The 18801-nt window shown below is 36.6% G+C and overlaps 2 protein-coding genes across 10 annotated transcripts in view; one reads left to right on the top strand and one right to left on the bottom strand.

The window, feature by feature from the left end:
• The window catches only part of CXADR (CXADR Ig-like cell adhesion molecule), a 226915-nt gene that overhangs the window by 192935 nt on the left and 15179 nt on the right, over positions 1-18801 (top strand). For all 3 annotated transcript variants that reach the window (XR_012021211.1, XR_012021212.1, XR_012021213.1), the window contains one exon: positions 1349-1470. The gene's annotated coding sequence lies outside the window, so the exon portion shown is untranslated. The remainder of the gene's footprint in view (positions 1-1348; positions 1471-18801) is intronic.
• Positions 5889-18801, bottom strand: part of C30H21orf91 (chromosome 30 C21orf91 homolog) — a 28701-nt gene continuing 15788 nt past the window's right edge. For 6 of the 7 annotated variants that reach the window (XM_072806596.1, XM_072806597.1, XM_072806600.1 and 3 more), the window contains 3 exons: positions 13088-13624; positions 11810-11872; positions 5889-10625 (listed from right to left, as the gene is read on the bottom strand). In XM_072806596.1, the coding sequence (XP_072662697.1) occupies positions 10459-10625; positions 11810-11872; positions 13088-13624 (767 nt within the window). In that variant the 3' untranslated portion in view covers positions 5889-10458. Of the gene's footprint in view, positions 10626-11250; positions 11339-11809; positions 11873-13087; positions 13625-18801 lie in introns of all 7 variants that reach the window. The other variant, XM_072806602.1, reaches the window with a different exon arrangement.

Below are 18801 nucleotides of genomic sequence, written 5' to 3' on the forward strand. Positions count from 1 at the left end.
ATGCTCCCCACTGAGCAGGGAGCCAGACATGGGGCTGGATCCCAGGATCCTGGTATCATGACCCGAGCTGAAGGCAGACACTTAACTGAGAGCCACTCAGGCATCCCAATCTTTTACTTTTTTAAAAAAATTATTTATTTATTTATGACAGTCACACACAGAGAGAGAGACAGAGACAGAGACACAGGCAGAGGGAGAAGCAGGCTCCATGCACCAGGAGCCCGACGTGGGATTCGATCCCAGGTCTCCAGGACTGTGCCCTGGGCCAAAGGCAGGTGCTAAACCGCTGCGCCACCCAGGGATCCCCCAATCTTTTACTTTTTGTATAACATTCAGGTTTCAAATAATTTAAGACCAACACCAGATTAAGAGAAAACATATTGGTAGATAACTGTCTTTGTTACTCAGAAGATTATGTAAGAAATGATGAAAGTTATTCCTCTAAGCCCTCTTAGAACGTGGAAACATTCAGAATAGTAGAAGAGCCTGTTGTGTGCATTTCCTTCTCTGAAGATCATAACCTAAACTGACAGTTTTAGGGGTAGTGCTGCTTAGCAGCGCCCATCAATGAGTTAATATCAGACCCGTGGTGTTCAGACATATCAAATGCATGGAATATTAAAATAAAAAATAGTGACCAACTATGATGGTTGAATTCACGTGTCAACTGGATTAGGTCGTGGTGCTTAGTTCTTTGGCCAACACCAGTCTAGATGTTGCTGTGAAAGTATTGTTTTGATGTGATTAATATTTAAATCAATAGACTTGGAATAAGGCAGATTACACTCCACAGTGTTGGTGGGCCTCATCCAATCAGTTGAAGGCCTTGAGAGAAAAGATTGAGATTTGCTGGAAGGGAGGGGTTCTGCCTCCAGATTACTTTTGGCTTCAAGACTACAACATTAATTTTTTCTGGAATTTCCAGCCTGCCCTGCAAATTTTGGACTTGCCAGCACCTACAACTGTGTGAGCCAATTCCCTAAAATCAGTCTCCTTTTCTGTGTGTGTGCATTTGGGGGCATACACACACACACACACACACACACACACACGTATACAAATATTTACACATATATATTAAACATACTGGTTTTATTTTTCTGGAGAACTCAAATTAATCACAGACATAAGATTGTGGTTTTTAATTTATAACAAGTAAGGACTCAAAATTAAATAAATAAAAATAAAAACCTACCCTCTACTGTCACTGTCACTTTATGAAAGAAATATTCCACTCCCATAATAGGAAAGATGTAATTTCAGAATAAATGGCAGCTATACTGACAGAATAAATGATGCTCTACCACAGATTTTCACAGTGCTTCACATCTTCATTTTCCATGCACAGGTGGAAATGTCCGAGCCAGTTATCAGGAGCTGAACTGCAGATGACCCAAGTTCTGATTGTGTGGCTAAATCATCCCACTGTTACTCCTAAGAGAAATATTTTTCCCTGATATAAGAATGTGGGTGAGTAATAAGATGTCAAGACTTCCAGTCTTTTTTTTTTCTACAGACAGTACATAGAGAATTGTATGGCTGTTTATGAGCCGGGTTGATTCTGTTGTCTTTTCTTTTTCATCACAGATGATCATAGAAATATCTTGCTGTAAAAGCACCTCACAGTTTCTTCTGAAATGAAACCACACTTCCTTTCTATTCTTTTCAGCTCAGTTCTGCTGTTCATGCCGGGGCTGGGGAGATTTTCCATCACAGGCTTCTTAAAATTTATGATCTTTCTAGGGTATGAGCTTTCAGTTCCCCTAACGAGCACCAAGTTCAATGCCACTCTTCACAGATGAGAACACAGAGGCTACGGGAGGTGGAACAGTGCCCAGCAGTGACAGAGGAGGGTTAGAACCCGAGTTCTCCACTGTCAGTGTAGCAATGGCCTTCCTCTTTATAACTTCCTCTTCTCCGTCATCACTCCCCATTCTGTTGCGTCTTTCCCCTAGAAGAGTCCTCCTCCTTCTACATTTATTTGCCTTTGCTTTAAGTTGCAGATCTGAAACCGTGTGTGGCTCTGGCTTGGCTTTCCTCCACATCCTGTATACTGACTAGCCTCTTATAAACTGCCTTTTATGCGAGATACACGCTTCCCACTTGCCTGCGTTGAAGCTTGATAACCAAGTGACCTACATTGTCTTAGTCTCTCATGAAAATAATTGCTTGAGTTAAAGCTACAGAATTCATTTTTTCCATTATGTTATTTGTAGTAGCTTTTCAAATTTCCCGTTTTTCCCATGTTTGAAATTTTATCTACTGGGTAAGGCTCAGAATTTTCTGAGCCACAGATTTATCTGTTTCAGATTCTATTTCCAGTAGTGCTTTCAGTTTCGTTTACTCCAATTACAGAAATAGTCCTACTCTCTATTTCCAGCAACAAAATCTGAATGCAAATTGAGAAATTCTGTCAGTGGCAAGTCATGGACCCCTCTTCTAAATAGCCTGGCAACCCTGTCTATTGTAGCCAGGACCTCTCTCACTCCTCAGAAAGCAGTTATTTAGCACATCTCCACTTTTGAGCCTCTGACTCTGTCATCTTTTCCTTTTCTCCAAGAAAAGAGAATCAGCCAGGTGGAGGCTTTCTCAACTTACTCTCCAGTGAATCTCCCTCGAACACATTCATCTGCAGTTTTGCCTTCTCTCCAGTGTGAAAGTCTGAGATGGTCCTAAACTTCTTGAAAGACAAAACATCCTAGATGTGCTATCGTGTTCTCTCTCTTCAGTGCTTTCACACCCAAGCCCTACTATCCTACCTCTTTACCCACACTTCAATTCACTGTGACCTACTTTTGCTCCCACTGGTCCATTACAACAGTTTTCATTGAATTTTTGGTTGCTAAATCCAATGGACACTTTTCAATCCTTATTAACCAGGAGACCATGAGGTGGAATCCTTTTCAGTTGACCAAGAAAGTCTTGTTGGCATTTGTATCCCTTGGCCCGAAGCCTATAGGACTTATTAGAGTTCCTGGCACGTAACGAAGTCTCAATCTGATGAAAAAAATTTAAATGGAAAATAGGCAGAAGCCAAATAGTGAAGGCTTTTAACACTGAACTCTGGGGATTAATTTTGATTTTATGGGCAATGGTAATCTAGAAAAGTATGAGGAGGAAAGTAATAGTATTATTACATCTTTTGGGAAATAAACTGAGGTGGTGGATGGTTTAGAGCAGGGGCTTGCAAGCAAAGAGCTATGTAGACCAGCAGCAGCAGCATCACCTGGGAATGTTAGATAAAAATTCATAGGTCCCACTCCTGACCTATTGATGCAGAAACTGTGGAGGTGCAGCCAAGTGATGTATGTGTCCCATGAAATTCAGAAGAAACAGAGACAGGACAAGTGTTATCAAAAGTCTGAAATACTCATGGAGGTGTTGTGAAGAGTGGGGTATGTGGAGAAATGTATTCAGTCACTGGATGAAGGCCTTAGGCATTTTTGGGATAACTACTGATTTACTTTTAGAGGGCATGCAATCCTAGTCTTGCTTCTGAAGTCTCATTCACACATTCATTCAACAGATGATTACTGGGCTGAAGGTCATTTAGTATTACCAGGGAGAACACAGGGAGAGCCCTGAGCTAAAGTTATTATCTTCACTGTTTCTATTAGATTGCCTCTTCCAAGATCCTGGTAGGTACAAACCGTGAGCACTTTCAGTAATTAGTGGAGCACAGTGAGAAGTTCTCCGATGTCACCCCAAGTATGAACAATGAACACATTTAGGAAAATGGACACCCACATTACCAAAAGATTTACTTCTTTAGATTTTCCCATCATGTTCAGCTGACCAGCAGGCTGACCATGTGGTCCTGAGGGCTCTCAGCAGTACACTTTTAAAAACCAATTTTGTTAAGATCTCAGAGCAAGAGAGCATTGGACATGGACCCAATGGATGAAGTGAGGAGTAACTGAGTTCTCAGTTACAAGCTGAGGAAAGCAACAAGTTGACTTAGGCTGAAAAGGAATTTATTTCAGTGGGCAGAAGTCACCTCAGGAGGTTTGGAAACCAGCAGGAACAAAACCTGTAAGATTCATGGGCAGATTTACAGAGCAATGGCTACTCAACACCAGGTGCCAGGAGCTTCCCTCTTGCCTCCACTGGATACTGGATACTGGATGTTTCTCCTGTTGATGGGCATTGCTGCTCTAACATGGGTCCTCCCCTAACCAGATTCTCTGCTTTGCCAGTCAGGGTGGGGGTCTCAGATGCACGAGAGATTGGGATTAAGTTTTTGCTTCTAGAGGTAAAGGTGGTTTGTGCCATTTGAACACTGGAATGGAATTCAGATGCCGAGCACTGAGAGAGAGAGGGAGGAAGAGAGAAGGAGGGAGAGAAGGAGGAAGAGGGAGGGAGAGAAGGAGGGAGGGAGAGAGAGAGAGAAAGAGAGAGAAAGAGAGAGGGAGGGAGGGAGGGAGATGGAGAAAGGGGGGGCAGGGAATCCACTAATATAAACTTGCAAGTCATGTGCAATTTACGATCGTAGTGATCTTACATCAGATCCCAAAAGTCAAACCTTTCAAGAATAACTCAGAATACCAATATATAAGGCATCTCCCTCCTTTCCATCTGACACATGCACACCTACTTGCTAGGCTCTAAGATGCCTGCAAAGAATTCTGGGCTCTATAATGACATTTAAAAATGAGGGAGAATAAATCATTTTATAAGTAGTTTGAAAATTCCCATGAAGTCTTGAAAACTGGGCAGGAACAAAGGTGATAAAGGAGCAGTAGGCTTGCATTTTACCAACTATTTGCTCTAGCTTGGAGAATTCAGGCTTAGAAATATTAAGTAACGAATTTCCCCTAACATCATAAAGTAGTTAAAGCTAAACAGAAGAACGATTTCTTTTGTGGTATGGTGCTCTTTCCAGTATTTCTCCCAACCAGACTCTTTTGATTTTCATTGCCTCCTCTGGAAAACAAAGTGGTCTGACTTAAACTATTAGGCATCCAAGACCTTCAAGGATGATTACTGTTCTCTTAGCAACCCATTAAATATTTTAGTTCTCAAACATCCCTTGTTTTGTATTCTGCCTCTGATCTTTTGTACAAATGTCCCTGCTTCCTAGTTTTAAGTTATCACAAAAGCATATACGTTACTTAAAAAAAAAAATCATTTGTGGGGAAAAATAGTAATTTATAAATGGACTCATAATGCTAACAAGTGACCTTGAATACTTTAATTTCTATTTTTAATTTTCTTTTCAGAGCCAATTTAAACATAGTCACAACAGCTTTATTCTCATCAGCCCCAAACTGGAAACAACTCAAATGTCCATCACAGGTGAATGGATAAACAAATTATAATACATTCATACAATAACAGAAAACTAGTCAGGAAAAAAAGAGGGCACAAACTAGTGATCTTTGTGTTACTATGGAAGAATTTCAAAGAACCCAGTTGAGTAAAAAAAAGCCAGAGGCACGTGAGTACAGTGCATCCAGTATGATAACATTTATGTCAAGTCCTAAAGCAGCCAAATGCAAATTATGGTGACAGAAATCAGAACAGTGGAAGGGAAACAGAGAGTGAAGACACTGGAAAGGGGCACAAGGCTGATAGTTCTACAGTTCTGTACATTTGTTAAAACTCAAATACCACACTTAAAATCTGTGTATTTATTGTATGTAAAGTACACTCCAATTAAAAAAGTTGCAGACATCTAGTTAGCCATAGGAATCTTATTTCCTGCTTCTGGGCTCTTGGGACAGAGGCGATATTAACTATTCAAGAGAGATTTTCACCAAAACATTAAGGTAAATTATTAGATAATAATGGCTAAGTATAGGCTCCCTAAGCCTGCAAAACAAGACTCTTCTTATAGGTCCCATTTAAGAGGGAGAGGGGGAAGTATATTTAAAAATATCCACTGAAGCTAACAGATAACAAAATATTTATTTTATTGTTGTAAAATTAAAAATAGACAAGCATATGTAGTTACAGTTCCAAGGCAGAACAATACAAATATATAAATTATTGCAGTTTTAAAAGAAAAAATAGCCCAGTAATGTCTAAAACTCTTAAAACCAACTTGTTTTTCACCACTGCAGTTTCATTTTCTTTTCCCAAAGATGCTAGCACAATTTTGTAAAATAAATTTCTAACAGCAAAGAGACTATAATTTCAATGACCATAGCATAGGCTACTCAGATTTAAAACAAGGTTAACACACACATACAACCTGTAAAAGTAGGGATGAAAGCATTTAACACAAGTCATTACTGAACTCTTTAAATTGCCTCTTTGGGAGGCAGCAGAATGGAAATGGACATTCTACATGTTTGGGAAAAAAAGCCACATTTACTAAAATTCCTTTTAGGGGTGTGCAGTTGAGGGAAATTCAACTAACCCTTTTTTTTGGGAGCAGGGGCACAATATTCATCTTCATGATTTTTTTTGTTTTACTTTGGTAAGCTTAAAATTGTGTACTAATTCAATATTACTAAGATGCATTAGTCATCTGGACCCTTTTTAAAGACTAAAAAGTAATGTGTTACAAACTACGTGCTAAGAACAATCATAACGCTAGAGACTTTCTATGATTGATTCATAGCAAGGTGACCAAGCTGCTTACGGGGTTAGACTGAATTCTAACAAGAGCAGTTAGGAAGGGAAGAAGTGAATGCAAGCACTGACATGTAGGACAAGACCTCGTTATCCCACAGTAGAGCCCTCCTCCAAGATCCCTTTTGCTTGTGCTATAGGCCTATTACCTTATTATTCTCATAAATACATTTCCCACCCTTCCACCACAAAACTTAATGTGGCAAGAATAACCAGTTGAAGGTTTTATCTTACTGATTTTCACCACAAATTTCCTCAAATTATTTCCACTAACCCAGTTAAAAATGCAATTAAACACTGAAATGAAATCAATCGCCCTTGCTTTACAGCTGCATCTCAACAAAAGATCTTTAAAAAATTTTGTAAACTTTTTATTAAGTACTTAAAAATACTCAGCTTTCTTGCATCAGCCTAAGCAATACCTGTCAGTATATCAGAAAAAAAAAAAACCCAAAAAACAAAAAAACCCCACAAAACCACTATAAGAACTTTTACACTGTACCATTTGAAAATTTTCATGTCACAACCTAATTTTATGGTCACCAACTAAACCTTCTTCTAAGCTACACAAATAATTTATTCTTTAAAAGTTCTTCAGTTTAGAGCATATATATTTTGAGTTGTATTTTACAATATTTAATAACACAAGCAGATTTCTTCTAGAACAAAGTAAAATCCAAACTGGTAAACATTAACACACACAAATAGATCCTCAAAAATTAAAAAAAAAAAAAAAACCAACAGCAAAAATTGACAAGCCTCAACAGTGTAAACACCAAGGTAAAAAATATATTCACAGAAAAAGCACTTTAAAAGCCATTTTCAGTGGTAAAGAATGTGATCAGATGAAAAACCCAAGAAATCTCAAGATGCCTGTTGAGATGCCAACAAAATAGAATATATTTTGACCAGATTTTTAAAATCACTTTGCAACATGAACATATTATTTTAAAAATAATTCTCAAGTGTATATAAAAATGGGCACTTTGTGGTGAAATGAGCATTAAAATTTGAAGAACTAAGAACATTTCTTTGCTCCAACATTAAGAAACTACGCAATAGAACAAAACCCTATTCTGTATTCTGCATCACCTAGTACTGGTGTCCTAAGTGTGTGCCTTTAAAAAAAAGAGACAGAGGCTAATTCAGATATTAAATGCTATGATCAAAGGATGATAATCTGAAATTAAAATAGATTTTTAGCTTAATTGAAAGTCTGAACAAATTTGAAGACTTTAATCTTCAAAGTGAACAACCTTGTGTGATCAAAATCGCTTTTGGCTTCAAATTGATTTTTTAAAACCCAATTTGTCTAACTATGAAATCTAACAAGAAAAAATATTAATCTTATTTCACTCCCCTTAATCATATAAGTTCTGAAAAGGTTAGTAAGAGCTGACTGGCAGTCTTCTCCCTTTTCCTGTTTTTGAAACTGATATAGTTGAGATTTTCTTCTAACCTTCCTCAAAAAGTACTAACTATACAGAATAGCCAAGTATAGTAACCAGTATTTGTAGTATTTCATGTTCTCTCAAGATAGAACTTAATTCTGTCCCTTATTTTGGCATTTACAATAATTGCATATTCAATCAAGAAAAGTAACTTAGGAGTCAAAGTTTACCAAATAGCTGGATAAACTGCTGTGCAGAATCCTTCAAGAAAATTATTTTACTGCAATTTTCACCCAAATAAAGTACTAATGTGAGTACCAGCACCACAGGAATTTTTTTTTTTTTTTACAGCACCTTTCCTTTGAAGAGCTTAGGTAGAAGTATCTAAATGGAATAAATCAGAATCCCCAATTAAGACCTCCTTAGTACATGCACAATCCCACCCAATTGTTCCAAACTCATTAGTAAAGCTACATATTTGCCAGAAACAAAGCAAACACTTTTCTTTGGATTAACACTGTTGCACTTAGGACTGCACCATATGGCTCATACTCTAGAAATATGCTACTACTGATACCAAATGCAACATATCCCAAACTTTTATGACTGTCTCTAAGTGATCTAAATAGAAGCACACTGGCTAGTAACATTCTTGATGATTTGTGCCAAAAAGAGTAAAGTCAAATTAAAAAATGTGACCTAACAACTAAGCACTTCCTAAGATATTTACTGGCATCATCAGGAAATGTCTTTATTCAACCTGTAAATTTATAAAGATTTTGATATTGCACACATTCAGTTTAAAGCTTATCAAAACTAAGGCAATGTATCCCCACTCCCTGGATTTTAAATTCATTTTGGATGACTCAAAAAATCGAGAGAAATTGAAAACATTTTTCAAAAGCTCCCAAAACAGTTATATCATACTTAAAACAAAATCAATTGAGATATCAATTAATATTCTCAGGCAAATTTAACACATCTTAGCATTACAAAAAGTTATTTTCTATTACATTGAGGCATTTCTTTGCTTAGTCAAATACTGTTTGTGTTCAAGAATAAAATCTGACCTAAGCCAGGGCAGGCTGCCAGATTTAAGATAGAAGTCATTCATATCTTTATGCATGAAGCTGCCAAGTTAATGGGCTTTTCTGTAGATTCTTTCAAGTAAAGGATCTTACCTCATACATACATTCTAAGCACCAACTAAAAACAGAATTTGGGGCCCATTTTAATTCTGCATTGGTTATAGCTTTTACTATATATTACATTGTTAAAAAACTTATCTGTTTGAGATGACCTACTAATTCAGAATTCTTTGGAAACATCACAGGCAACTCTCAGGAGTATCCTTTTAAAACGGGCTTATGTTTTTGAATTAGAGTTTTCTCTGCATCAAGCAGTCTTCTCTCTTCCTGTAAATTCTAAAATTTGAAAAATAACTCACAATGCTTTCTTTGGGCACTAATTTCAGTGATACTTGTAAGAGAATTTGGACAGTTTAAGGATTCTCAAACCTGTATCTAAAGTGACACAAGAAGGATTTTTAACTTTTCCAAAGACAGGACAACAATTTTGCAGCACATTAAATTTGACAGATACTACATTTGACTTGGAAGTGAGGCCTGACTTATTCTGTCCAAATCCTAACACACTGAAGTCATTAGAATGAAAATAATGATGAAGTAGAAGAGGCTTTTACTTCCACGGAGACAAGGTGACATATGAAAACTAGATTAGCATTTTCTTTCTGAACTAACTCAGAAGTGCTTTTGTTAGAAAAAAATAATGTTTTTTCCCTTGGATACTTGCTTTAAAAAGTTATTAATTCCTCTTTCATAAGAGTTATTAGAAGTCAAAACAACTAGATAGATTTCTACTCCAAAATACATTTATCTTTGGAAAACAAGATAATAGTTTTTAAAAAGAGCGCATTAAGAGAATAAAATGCAGTGAAATATGGATGAACATATTCACACAGGAAAAGTGTAAATATACAGAGGCATTCAAATACACATTTATAAAGAGAATGGAAAGGTACCTAAAATAGCATTTTTATATATAAAATTTTCATATTAAAATATTGCTCATAATAAATAACAGGTGTATTATGAATTCCATTTCCCTCTTAAACTTATCTTTAGTAGTTCACACTAATCTAAGGAGTTTGTTAATTTTCTATTGTTTTGACAGGTGAATTACATTAAAATATGTTTAATAAAATCACACTGTAACAGTAGTCCCACGTGTTAAGGAGGGCCATTTAGTGATTATGGGAAGAAAGATTCCCAAAATGAACCAAAATGATTAATCCTAGAAGACTAAAGTGTAACGATTTGCTTTATTTGACAAAGATGTTAAATACTGCCTTCAGTTCTGCAAATTTAATGACCATAAAAAAATGGATCATAACTTTCTTCAAAGTTGGCATGCCTGACAGACCAATAAATGGTAGGGGCATGAGGACAAAGGAAGTAAGTGTAAGTTTAGTTTAGTTGTTTATGGGCAGGTGTGACTTCATTCCTGTTCGCCCTACTTGCAGACATGGTAACTTGGAATAGTTCTTGAGAAGCTGTTCGATGGCAATGTGGCGGACATGGAGCTCTGAGGCCAAAGAATCTTTTTCTTGTACTTGGTGGGTTAACTCTTCAAAAACTTCTGTAAAGATTTAAAAGGTAGTCGAATACATAAATAGGTTCAAGCAGTATCTACTATGACTTATGGATAGAAGTGCCCATTAATACCCAGGTCTGGAAACCCCTCTATGAGGCTATAGAATCAGACTACTTTCATTTCTGAATTCTTCCAATGCTTATATGAGTCTCAGGCAAGTGACTTAAACTACATTTTAATTTCCTCTTATGTGTAACCTCGATATTGATAGTAAGCACCTCACAGGGCTACTGTGAGTAGTAAATGAGATATCATACCTGTAAAGAACTTTCCACAGAATAAGCACTCAATAAATAGAAGTTGCTATTACAATTATTATTGTTACTATTATTCTGAAAGGATGTGTAACCAAGAAGACCACTGGCTGTGGAGTTAAGACAGGGGTTATGTAATCCTCAATCTACTATTAACTGAATGCATGATTTCTAGAAGCAACTTAATGTCTCTGAACTGGTTTCCTCACCTAAATGGGAATCAAATATTAAAAAAGGAAACAATTGGGGAATTTGAACATTAACTAGTGTTAGCATCCTATTTGATAATATTAAAAGAATACCAGCTATTTTTTTGTTTTGTTTTGTTTTCTTAGGTATAATGAGGCTGTGATTACCTTAAAAAAAAGGTTCTCTTTTAGAGAAAATCTTGGAAGTATTTGTGGACTAAACAGTATGTTGTCTGGGAATCTGCTTCAGAATCATCTGTGCTGGGGATGGGGGTGGGGCAAAAGGAATGGATGCAAACAGAGACGAGAGAAAGTTAGCTATGTTTTGATAATAGTTAAACCTGGTGAAGATGGGCCGGAGGGTTCGCTATAGTGTTCTCACTACTTTTGTGTTTGAAATAGTGATTTTCAAAAACTGCAGAAAACCAGGCAAATACAACCTTGAGGTACTGTTAGGGAGCACACATACAGTGCCTGGCCCAATACAATGTTAGGAAGGGGCAGAGGTTCAGCTCAGATAGAGGTCTCCATTTTTACTGAAAAAAGAAAAACTTATTTCCTCTTTATTTCAAAAAGAGGTTGTTTTCTGATTCTTTTTGCTCTGGAAACTCCACTAGGTTCTAATCCCGTTTCCAAATTTAAATGCATATAAAGCTAATGTCCTGTCACAGGGGATTTTCTGTATCAACATTTTCATATGCACAAAACATTGACACCAATTCTTTACCCTGTATTTCCTGTCGGAGCTTTGCTTTCAGTTGCTTTACCTCACCAAGAGTCATGGAGTTCACTGAAACATGAAAATATGTTAGTTATTACAACAATAACATGGGAAAATAAACCGTCCACATCACTAATAATCTACTTTTAAAAGAACAATTGAACTTATATGCCAATATAGAATTCACCAGTACTCTAGCTAAGAGTCCTTCATTAGCACCTGCAGTGTGCTCAAATCCTGACCATACCCACAGTGAGAAACATTTTACATCATCACTCCCAGTACACCTCCAACGGAATCAAAAGTTCTGCCAGAGAATACTTGGTATTACATCCATTGGATTCTGTTATTTCCTTTTGTTTCAGTTTTTAAAATGTGCTGGAAGTCACTACTCATCAATTTGATTATACTTAAGCACTGCATAGTTCGTGATGGCACAGGTGGAAAAACACTTAAGTACTGTGGCAATAGTTTGAAAAACTGATTTGTCTACCTCGTTATGTAACCTTAGGTAATTCACATGTAGAATCAAAAGCTGTATAAAAATATACCTGAAGTCTCTTTGAGCTCTAAAATCACTTAAAGTCAATTAAAATTATCTCAGCTTCTGTGAGTTTTTGCAGAAATAAATGCAAACTGAAAGGCTCACTTTTTCCAACTTTAAAATAAGTGCACACCTTTGTCCTTTCGTGAAATGTCAGATTTTTGCTTTTGAAATGCCACCCCCAGTCAATTCGTGTTGTAGGGATGAGCAACGGGACAGTGTTTGTTTAGCCAATGCTTGACGACGGACTTCTGAACTCTATGAACTCTGAACTTCCTTCTGTTTGTCGATTCCATTTAGTTTAATAAACTTAAAATAGCAAGATATGATGGGACTGTAGAATCTGAATGCTTTAGGACATAATACGGAGTATTTCAGAGAATTGATGGGAGAATTTAAAAACCATTTTTTTTTCCCCAGGAGGGTAGGTGGGAGGGGAGATGGCAGAGGAAGAGAGAGAATTTTGGGGGGAATGGGGAGAGAATCTTAGGTGGGCTCCACACCCAGCATGGGCTCCATCTCACAATCCTGAGATCATGACCTGAGCCAAAATCAAGAGTCAGATGCTTAACCAGCTGAGCCACCCAGCTGCCCCAAGACACTCCATTTTTGTTATGATGAACCTTAAATATGCTGTAAAATTCTACAGCAAAATTCTTAACATATCACATATCACATATATAAAAATGTTAAAAAGCCAACAAAACTGCAATCTTTACTTTTCTCCCTATTTTACTTACATTCTTCTCTGCTGTAATGTGGATGCTGGGCCTGGACATTAGCCTCTGGATTAGAGATCAGCTCTTCCTTTTTCTGTGCCTGGTTGTGACTATGAGGCCACAATACACTATTGTGGCATAAAGCGGCACCTGAATCTTGCAGCACAGCAAGCCCAAAGTCTGTATTTCCCCTCTGTTCCAATATTCTTTGTGAACATTTTGAGAGGCCGCCTGTACTTCCATCTATCCACTTTGCAGAATACTTTGGTACTTGAGAGTCAAACTGTGGGAGTAATTTTTTATCTGGCTTATGCCTAAAATTTAACAAGTGATGCTGGGGATTTTTAGAACATTCAGAATCTGAATCCAGATCCTTATTTTGTGCATACTGTACAATCCAGTTTATCTTCTTACTCAAAATGGTTTTAACTTCTTCGTAAGTACTTTTTGAAAGTTTAGCTCGAGGACAATCCTGGTTTGCAATCAAATGGTATTTTTCAAAGCAGTCTTTATGGCCCCTTAATGATTTGGTGTGCAAGAGATTAGATTTTGGTACTCCTGTGGGGGGAAAAAAAGAAACAGAACACTTACCATTTTATTTTGTAAAGGTTGCAATAAGGGTATACAAAAATCTTGTAAAAACAAAGATGTCTGTGATGGTTTATAAATTAGAGGATAAATGCTAAAGAATATTGGGGTTATTAATAATATAAAATATGGTGTAATAATTTCTGCTTCAATTGAACTATATATTCAGTAAAACTAAATTCTTATGAAAAATAAAGGCCTTTCCAAGAAGGTTGGTCCAGAGGCATGTTATTGCATATGATATAAAAAAAGTACTGCCAAACTAGCAATTTACATTTCCAAAATGTTGGCCTTTACAGCATAGTACTTTCTTCACTAATCCTCCTCAAGTACATACTTGCAAAACTTTCTATTATAAGGCTCAGTAAGAGAAATGCTTGAAAAATTTCCAACAAATAGTTAATCATGTTCTTAAATTATTAGTTATGTTTCACTGCGGAAAGATACACCAGAACCAGAAAAATACACATTAATAAAAGCATCAGAAAATCAATGAACTGGTTAGATTTATTTTTTTAAGAAAATGAAAGCATCTAAAATGTTTTCACATTTCTGTTTTAGCTTAGTAAAAGTTTATCAAGATAATTTTATCTTCTAGAAGAAACACATTATGCACAATTATTTTTCATACAGCAGTAAATTCAATCTGCTAAGATACAATAACCAGTAGAATTCTTTACCTTAGAGATGTTCATTATATACCGTAAGTAGTGGAAATATTCTTTTTTTTTTTTTTAAGATTTTATTTATTTATTCATAGAGACACAGAGAGAGAGAGAGGCAGAGACACAGGCAGAGGGAAAAGCAGACTCCACGCAGAGAGCCCGACGTGGGACTTGATCCAGGGTCTCCAGGATCACGCCCTGGGCTGTAGGCGGCACTAAACCGCCGCGCCACCGGGGCTGCCAGTAGTGGAAATATTCTTATCACACTTTTTTATCTTAAGATTTATTTAACTTATTTATTTGAGAGCGTGAGAGAGAGAAAGCACAAGAGTGTGGAGAGGGGCAAAGGGAGAGGGATAGCAGACTCTGAGCTGAGCACGGAGCCTGATGCAGGGCCTAATCTTATGATCCTGAGACCCCAACCTGAGCCAAAATCAAGAGTCGGATGGGATGGCCCAAGTGATTAAGCCACCCAGGCACCCCTCTCTACCCCCCAACTTTTAAATAGAGCTGAATTATGCCATTTCAATTTTTTTTTTTTTTAAGATTTTATTCATTCATGAGAGATAGAGAGAGGCAGACACAGGCAGGGGGAGAAGCAGGCTCCATGCAGGGAGCCTGACGTGGGACTCGATCCCAGGACTCCAGGACCACACCATGGGCCAAAGGCAGGCGCTCAACCACTGAGCCACCCGGGCGTCCCTCAGTTGGTTTTTAAAATACAGATTATAGAATATATTTTCAAATATGCATTTCTTAATACAGAATACATTCATATATTTTTACAAATTCAAGCTATATCACTAAAGTGTTTTTATAATGAAGGTGAATAAGGGCGGGGGAGCTGAAAATTAATGCCTGCCAGAATTAACCAGTCTAAATCTGCTTAGCTTTGAAAACAGGATAACTGGAGAGCCATTCTGGTGCTAGGTTTTAAAAAAAAATAAAAGGTTTTATCTGACTCATCAGAAAAAATTACATTCTGCACTCATCCTGTGTTTTAGAAATTGAAGCCGAAACAGTTTTATTAACCAAACTCCAAACTCTGGGCCTAATAGTAAGACAATGAAGTACTTGCACTTTAATGGTATTAAATCAGGTATAAAAGTGCTTGTATTAATTTGTTTTAAAATGATGTAACATGCTGAGTTTGCCAAAACCAGTGCTAAATGGGCTACTGGTTCTTTCCTAAGTAAGCTATATGAGTACACCTTCTGGATAGTGATAATGTAATAAGCACATGGGAACAGCTGCTCTTAGGAGGTAAACTCAAAATATCTCACCATGTGTCTTCCACTGAGCACCAAAACTGAGCTTAAATGGACTCTCATACACATTCTATTTAGCCCTTTGCTATGTGTACTGCAGTTATGTGTATTTTTTTTAACCAGTTATTTTCTGATTAGGTCACATTTCCAGCAAAATTAAGATACATACAAACTCTCAAAGCTCTATTTGATAACACAGTGTACACCCTCAAAACTGCATAAATTAATGCAAAAACAAAGTTTACAAATCTTGTTATTAGAATAAAAACACTGGAAGTTTTATTATATATATTTTAGAGATAAAAAGTAGCTTGTATGAATTATAGACCTATAAATAAATAGCTCCAATCTGATGTTTGAATCTAATACTACTGCTCTGGATAAAGAGCAGGTAGGCAGAGAGAAGCTGAACTTGCTTACTTTATTAACTGGAAGATCTGCTGAAGAGAGCTGCCTTACTCTGCAGCCTCCCTTCAGTCTCACTGTCAACACATGGCTACAGCCAATCCCTGAAACAGTCAACCGTCTCGTTCTCAGCCCACTGCCACAACTCTAATCCATGGAGCAATGATTTAGTTGAATATCTAATATACATAGCAAATTACAAGTTTCTCCTTCTGTCTATAGGAGAGCAAATTCTTTGGCATATAAAAAGGATTCTAAATTATGGTACAGAAATCACTTTCTGCTGTTAAATTTTGTGGGATTTTGGTATTTATTTAGAAACTTCAAATACTATATTGATAAAAGATAAACATTATATGAAATGATGAATTTCGTGAGGTACCCAGAACTTCAACAGTGGGTCAATAGATTTCTATTTGAAGGATAATGTGGGCTTTTAAAGTTAAGGATTTTTCTTATCCAATGTTCCTTCTTAATAATTTGTGGAATATTTTCTTTCTCCAAAAATAATTTTTCTTTTAATTTTTACTTAAATCCCCAAATGAATGCTAGGGACCCAGATAAGAACATGATTACATATAAATAATATGAATATAAATAATCTTTTGAGATGAACAGCAAATTGGAGAACTACAATATTCAATTTACTGTGCAAATATATAAATGTAACATAAATTTTAGATTCTTTGAGACATTCAGGAGAAAATAAAAGACATGAAAAAAAAGTGTCACGGGCAAGAAGAGTTCTGAATATAGTAAACACTCTCATGTAGATAACCCAGGGCTCCTCAAACAAATCCTGCCTCAACGAAATGCCTCTTCCTCCTTTCTCAATACCAAAACCCAAACCCACTTCTCTTCCTGAGTCTGCCCCCCCGCCAACTGCTCAAGGAAGAAACCTGGGTGTCCTCCTTGACAGCTCCTTCTGCTACCCATCCCAAATGTTTTGCTGTCTAGCAGTACAACATCCCAAATGCTGCTTCACCTGATCACCCCTCCCATGACACTGCCATCTCCTATCTTGTTCTTACTCTAAGAAGCTTCTTGTAACCAATATACCTGGGTTAGCTGGTCAGACCGGACTTCACAAGTGCATCTTTATTGGTCTTTACCTCTGACTCCAAGTTCTTTGAGAAAGAGGACCACATCTGTTTTACATGCATCCTTGGCATTATGCCTGGCACGTGGTAAGTACTCAAGAAAAAGTAGTTAAAACAAATAAAGGAAAATTTAAATTGTATTTTAAAAGACCCAAACAAAATTTATTACCAACTATCATTCAAGGTCTACTACAATGAACTTTTGCCCATCTTAGGCAAGGTAGTCAGGATGTACAGTTTTGCCAGGCTACTCAGAGGTTAATGAAAGAAAGCCATCCTCCAGTGAGGTTAGTCCTACATTTTGTTTAATGGGCTATTAGTCTGAAGAACTGATGAGTGGTGCTGCTACAGAAATGGCAATCTTGTGGCATCATTCAGTCTGCCAGGCAAAAACATGAACTTCTACTGAATTGCATAATTTTTTTTTGAATTGCATAATTTTAATAAAATTTACATGCAGTGAATATATAAGAAGGCTGTTTATGTAAGCTGTAGCTCATTAATACCTTTAATTTCCTTAAGCTCTCTAAAAATTTAAAACTTTCAAAAAGTATACTAATACACTAATGTCATATATTTAAAGAAATTACTTTTTAGTCTAGCAAAGAATGTGAGTAGCCCACTTAATTTGTATCTGCAATATATGTGCCATTTGATAAACTCTTGAAGTGATTTTGTTTTCTCTCTTATAATAATTTGATCTGATGAAGTGGAAACAACCACTGCTATTATCAGAGATCCTAGTGAGTTTCCCTACTGATTTTTCAATTTTAATTGTATTTATAAGTGTAAACAGCTTTGAGCACTAATTTGTTTCCTCAGCAGCTTTTGAAAGGGAATGAACCTAAATGCAATTCAAGGAGTTGATATTTTTGAGGAGCTGAGTTATAAGAAGTTTCCAAACCAGTTCAACAAAAATTGCATTACAACTTCCTTACTAATAAAAAAAGTTGAAGGCAATGTAATTGACATCCTATTACAAGAACTTCTTTAAAAACATACTTCAAAAATGTCCTTATAATTTTGTCACGAGGTCATTATTAGAGGACCAAGACCTTAATTGACAACCATAATTGCTTTTATTAAAGTATACTAGTTTCTTCTGGATAGAGGCCATTTAGAAATTTATTTAGGCAGTATATTCTATATGAACAGTGGTATTTTTAAAAAGTTAAGCTGTTTCTATTCAATAGTTTTCTTTCTTTTTTATCTTTTCCCACTTTCGTCCCTGGTTTTGTTACACCATTCTCACATACTTTGAAAACCCTCCCACTAGCCCATCTGGCATGCTATCCCCATTTCTATTCTTTAAGTCCCTCTTTAAGATCAATTTACTTTTAAGAAAACTTGGTTAAACCCATAGAAGAGCAAAAACCACTCAAATATATATACGTATACATGTATTTTTGGTCTACCTACCACAGTGGCCCTTTTAAAAAAAAGATATTTCCATGTTTTATATTTAACCTGCCTACCGTAGTAACATTTTTCCTCCTAATGATACTCTAAATGGCACTACAAAATAGGCACAAACCCCAAACATTTAATAAGTCCCATTTCATGTCCCATTATCCTTGGATTTTACCCCCAGCTTCTTGAAGAAGACCATATTTGTGATTTGGTGGTAATGAGGTAAGCTAAGCAATCCTTTCTTAATGGTTCACCACCTGGTCTTGTCAAAGAGCACGCTTCTCAGACGACTACACTGA

The sequence above is a fragment of the Canis lupus genome, chromosome 30 (genome assembly GCF_048164855.1).
Source record: "Canis lupus baileyi chromosome 30, mCanLup2.hap1, whole genome shotgun sequence".
Classification (NCBI taxonomy): Eukaryota; Metazoa; Chordata; class Mammalia; order Carnivora; family Canidae; genus Canis; species Canis lupus.